At 40.0% G+C, this 5408-nt stretch overlaps 1 protein-coding gene across 1 annotated transcript in view; it reads left to right on the forward strand.

Moving 5' to 3' along the window:
• The first annotated feature begins 3478 nt into the window (after positions 1 to 3478).
• Positions 3479 to 5408, forward strand: part of Znrf2 (zinc and ring finger 2) — a 105448-nt gene continuing 103518 nt past the window's right edge. Inside the window, exon 1 of the mRNA XM_033755973.1 lies at positions 3479 to 3587. Within this exon, the coding sequence (XP_033611864.1) occupies positions 3479 to 3587 (109 nt within the window). The remainder of the gene's footprint in view (positions 3588 to 5408) is intronic.

Below are 5408 nucleotides of genomic sequence, written 5' to 3' on the forward strand. Positions count from 1 at the left end.
TCCTCTGACACATTCTCCAGGTGGGAAACGTGAGCAGTAAGAGCGTGGCAACAACTCCAACAGTACTCGGTGAGGCTGACAATGATCTGCTGCAGATCAGCTCTGGGGGACGTGCGAGAAGGGTTGGGATTTTTCCAGCCATTACATTTACAGGACTCCTCAGCCTTGCACAGACTGCACATCTTAATGAAACCTGTCTTAAAATAAAATAAAAACAATTTTAAAGTGCTCAGTGCTCCCAGGGTTCAAGCCTCAGTTCCTCAAGAAAACAAAGAAACTCAACAATAAAAACAATAAAAAACTAAACACACACATTAATTAGCACATTAAGCTATAAAAGTGAATAAATTACACAACAAATATTTTAACTCTTTACAAGGACCTAAATTTTATACCTATACATACATACATACTATGTACACATGTGCATGTATGTGTATAGAGAGATCTTTTTCTCCCTTTTTATTGCGATAAATATGCATGAACATAAACTTCACCACTTTAAGTATTTTAAGTATACAATCCAGTGACATTAAATACATTCACAGTGTGCAACAGTCACCACTATCTATTTCCACGCATTTTTCATCAACCCAAATAGAAACTCTGTATGGTGGTGCATGGCTGTAATCCCACCACTTGGGAGGCTGAGGCAGGAAGATTGATGTCAGTGGGAGGCCAGCCTGGGCCACAGAGTGAGTTCAAGGCCACCCTGAACTACAAAGCGAGACCCTGTCTCAAAAAACAGAGAGAGAAAGAGAGAGAGAGGGAGATCAAATAGAAATTCTGTACTCATAAATAATGTCTCCCACTTATTTTCAGTACCGGGGATCAAACTTGGGACCTTGTGCTCTCAAGGCAGGCTGTGGTACCACTGAGTTAAATCCCTGCCTCCCATTCTTAATAACCTCTATTTTAATTTCTGTTTCTATGAATTTTCCTAATCTAAAGGCCCCATGTAAGTAGCATCATACAGTATGTGCTCTTTGGGGTCTGGCTTATTTCACTTAGCGTGCTTTCAATGTTTGTTTATATTGTGGCATGTATCAAAATTCATTCCTCTTTGGGCCGGGGATTTAGCACAGTGGTTCCACCTCTTGCCTCACAAACACAAGGACCTGAATTCGATCCCTGGTACAAAAAAAAAAAAAAAAATCATTCCTCTTAAAGGCTACATAATACCCTATTTTATGTGTGTACCACATTTTAAAAATCCACTCATCTGTTGATAACAATTTTAGTTGTTTCCACTTTTCAGCTGTTTTGAATGATGCTGCCATGAACATGGGTTTACAAGTATCAGTCCTAATTTCTGTGTTCAATTGTTTTGGGTGTATATCCACGTGTAGGATTGCTGGGTCCTATGGTAATTCTATATGTCACTTTTTTTAAGGCACTCCATGTCTTGGTTTATTGTTGTGGGGCAGAATGCCCAACACAGAATAAAACTGGAAATATTTGGCTGTGCAAAGAGGAGCTAGTGCTTAAGTACAAATGGGAGATGCAATTCTTTTGATTTAAATAAATACACGCTACAAGTATCTGGACTCCGAGCCTGCATCAGCACAGTTGTCTCATCTTTGGACCCACAGTGACATTATGATTCCTCTCTGGTTATCAATCCATGGAATCAGGTATGAATGGTTGAATATGATCACATAAGCCCCTTTTCTAGAGCCTTCCCTAGCCCTCTATAGACATGATCTGTCCAGGACTAAAGCAACTGGAATTTCTCAAAAGTCAGTGGTCCATAACAGTTAAGTATGTTACATGAGTCTCTTGTTTCCCAATATATATAATTTTGAGAGTCTTCATACTATTTTCTATGGCAGCAGCACCATTTTACATTTACACTATCAATGTACCAGGATCCAAATTCTCCACACCTTCATCAATCTTTGTTATTATTTTAAAATAATACCTATCTTAGTGGGTGTGAGTTTCTTATATTTTTTTAGAAAATACAATCATCAATTTTATGAATGACTGACCTTAGGGTAACCAACTATTTGGAAAAGCAACATCACAGTGTGTGAAAGAATATCTTAAGTTTTAGGCTTTCTATTAGCTAGTTTCTATTATTGCTTTCCCCTTGTGTATACTTTCTTTGAAAGTCTTATGATTTCTGATTGAAAACTGGACATCTAAATTATATATAGTTGTCTTTCATGGTTGCAACAGGGATGCCCCTCCCAATAAATAATTTTTTAAAAAGTCCAATGAATTTTCATGGATATTTGAGAGCTTTATATAAAATGGCACAGTTTTTTGATACAAGCTACATACATTCACTTAGTATTAGTATTTTGTATTAGTACTTAGTATTAGTATTAGTTTCTTAGTGCCAAGGGTTGAACCCAGGGCCTGTACATGTAAATCAGGTGCTCTACCACTGAACTACATCCCAATCTTCTCATATTCTTTAAATCGTTTCTAGATCACTTATAAAACCTAATACAATGTAATGCTAATGTAAATAGAGGTTAAATGCAATTTTTGTGGGGGATATTTTTGATCTGCAGTTGGTTGAATCCATGATTGCAGAACTCAGGACATAGAAGACTGACTGTGATACTAGCAACTGTAGAAATTAAGTTCTTTCTCCCTGGGATTTGTTGTTAGTTTTGTTCTCTGAAATAGACTGTAGAATCTGTATTTTTTTGTCATGTCTGGCCACTGAAATCTCTGCTCAGTTAGCTTAGTGGTCAGGTGATGATTAGAGATCTCCTTAAATACCAGAAACCTGTCTCTTGGTCTTTGCAGAAGGGCTCTCTGGGTGGCAGCTGGGACACACCTTTGATGCTTAGCTGGGTAGCTGACAACACTGCCTCAGCCTTCAGTGTCCACTTCCACACAGTTTCAAGGTCAGGTTGCACAAAAATGAAGCTTTGGGGCCTCCTCAGTTCTTTCCTGAGGATGTCAGAGCTCTGGCTCATGTACAGCTCTGTGTACACGTGTGGCCTACTAGTTTCTCAGGAATATGTTGGAGCTGTTCGAAGTCCCCATGGACATTTCATTCACCAGCTTTTTCTTTTAGGATTTTGGTTAACCTATTGTTTGAAAACTGTTATCCACTACCTCAAGGTGGCCTTGAAATTAAACCATTGCCTCCAAATATTTTCAATAAATTCCCTCAGAGAAAAGGGTTTTCATATTCTTTTTCTTTCTTTCTTTCTTTCTTTCTTTCTTTCTTTCTTTCTTTCTTTCTTTCTTTCTTTCTTTCTTTCTTTCTTCCTTTCTTTCTTTCTTTTTTAGGTTTTTTGAGACAGGGTCTCACTATGTAGTTGAGACTGACCTGGAACTCACTATGTAGCCCAGGCTAGTCTTGAACTCACAGCAATCCTCCTGCCTCAGCCTCCCAAGTGCTGGGATTACAGGTGTCCGCCCGGCTTGGGTTTTCATATTCTGAGTGACTTCCAAATCAAGTCAAATAAAGACGGCCTTCTGATTGGAATCTTACAGGGAACTACCAGACAGGATGAATTCTGACAGCTCCCTAGGAATGAGATTTGAAGGGGCTCCTTCAGTAAACTGTCATCACTGTGACTATGGGCTGTGGATTTTCAAGGCTACTGGAGCTGGGAGAGGTGAGTGATGGGAATAGAGCATGTTAAACTCTGTTCATAAAGAGGTTCAGCCATTTTGGGGTAATAATTGTTGATTGCTAGACACCTCAGGTTAATTTACAGAATTCTGCAAAAGCTAGTTCTGACTTTTTTTTTTGCCAATTTTTTTGTTGCTTTTATGGAGGAGAGACTTTCTGGAGATCCTTATTCTTTTTTGTTTTGGTTTGGTTTTTTGGTACCAGGGATTTGGAGATCCTTATTCTATCATTTTTACTAACATTGCTGTAATGAAGCTCTAAAGGAGAAGGAGTGAGTGGTTTAATAAAGCAGAGCTGGCATTATTCACTGCCAAAGGTGGTGTTGTTTCAAGTGATGACAGGGTTTAGGGTTAGGCCATAGGAATGGACAGCAAGGCTGGAGATCAAGTGGCCATCACTGCTATGGGGGAGAAGGGCAAGCAATGGAATACAAGGCCAGGTCAATGACAGGGAATCCAAACGGATGCTGAAATCTTCCCAAATGGTGATTTACTCAGGAGGAGGAGACTGAACCAGGTGTCTAAGTCACTGAGTGTGAGTTACCCGAGATGGATGGATGATGACCAGTGTCAGTATTCAGCAATGAAAGATATTACCTCCATAGCTAGTATAAAACATAATAGATGGAGATATTTTGGAGACTGAAGATGACCAAGAAGTTTTAAAGATAATTTTGATAAGTGGAAATTATATCAAGATAAGAAAGGAGGGTAGCCTGGGCCCCGATCCACCGTGGGAAGGAGAGTTATGCCTGCTCCCGACCCAGCCGCCATTGCTCAAGCGCTGGGAAGGTAGCCATGAGGGTGCCCCTGAACCCCCATAAGTCCCCCACCCCCTGCACTCTCAGACCTCCTGACTGTGCCAGTCTTTGGACCCACTCTGCAGAAGCAGAGGTGGTCATCAAGGGTATTTTTCTGAGTTCCCAACTTTGAACATCTTTAAAGAAAGGGGGTGGGAAACCTGTTAATAGAACATTGTGGAGTTCAACCATTCAGAAGGTTGGGGAACTCAATCTGGGCCTTGCAGCCTGAGGTCAGTCAGCATCATGGGGTTCAGCCATCAGCTAATTGAGACCAGGGGACTTGCATCCTCGCTTGGTCTGAGCCATTAAATGGTAAATACACTATATTGAAATATTGTTCACTGCAGACATGTTCTGGACTGCTTCTTGATTTCAATTTAATTCAAATGATTTAAGGGTGATAGACTAGTGACTACCACAGGTGGTCAGTGTCCAAGTTGTGCTTGATCTTAATGTGTTGCAGACTGTATCCATTGGGATAAAGCATTGCGGTTGATTTGATGAGCTGTTTCTCTGATGTTATGAAGATGAGAATGTCTGTGGGTCATTAGACACAGAAGCTAGGGCACAAATATATCAGGAAGATTTGGGTGATAACCCAGAGATTAAACCAAGGACAGTCCAACAACAAAAATAAAAATGAGAAAACACTTAAGCAAGACACAAGGACAGACTTCCAGTTCACCAATGGCAAACAGTAGGGCAAATGAGGATGAAAAGGCTGATAGTGAACCACCAGGACACCCTGAACTCAAAGCACAGGAAGTAACAAAACAGATCAATCAGGCTCTAGAAAAATTCAAAACAGAAATAATTTCCCAGATAACCATAGAGATAGTGAGCAAAATGGAAGTCTCAATTCAAGACTCTAGAGCAGAAACTGACAAAAAAAATAGATGAGCTCAGGACCATGATAGAAGGCAGGAAGGCCCAGCATAAGAAAGAAATGGAAAAAATAAATGCCCAACATAGGAAAGAAATGGAATCCATAAAACAGATTCA

Source organism: Fukomys damarensis, unplaced genomic scaffold (genome assembly GCF_012274545.1).
Source record: "Fukomys damarensis isolate Sample0158 unplaced genomic scaffold, DMR_v1.0_HiC HiC_scaffold_4, whole genome shotgun sequence".
Taxonomy (NCBI): Eukaryota; Metazoa; Chordata; class Mammalia; order Rodentia; family Bathyergidae; genus Fukomys; species Fukomys damarensis.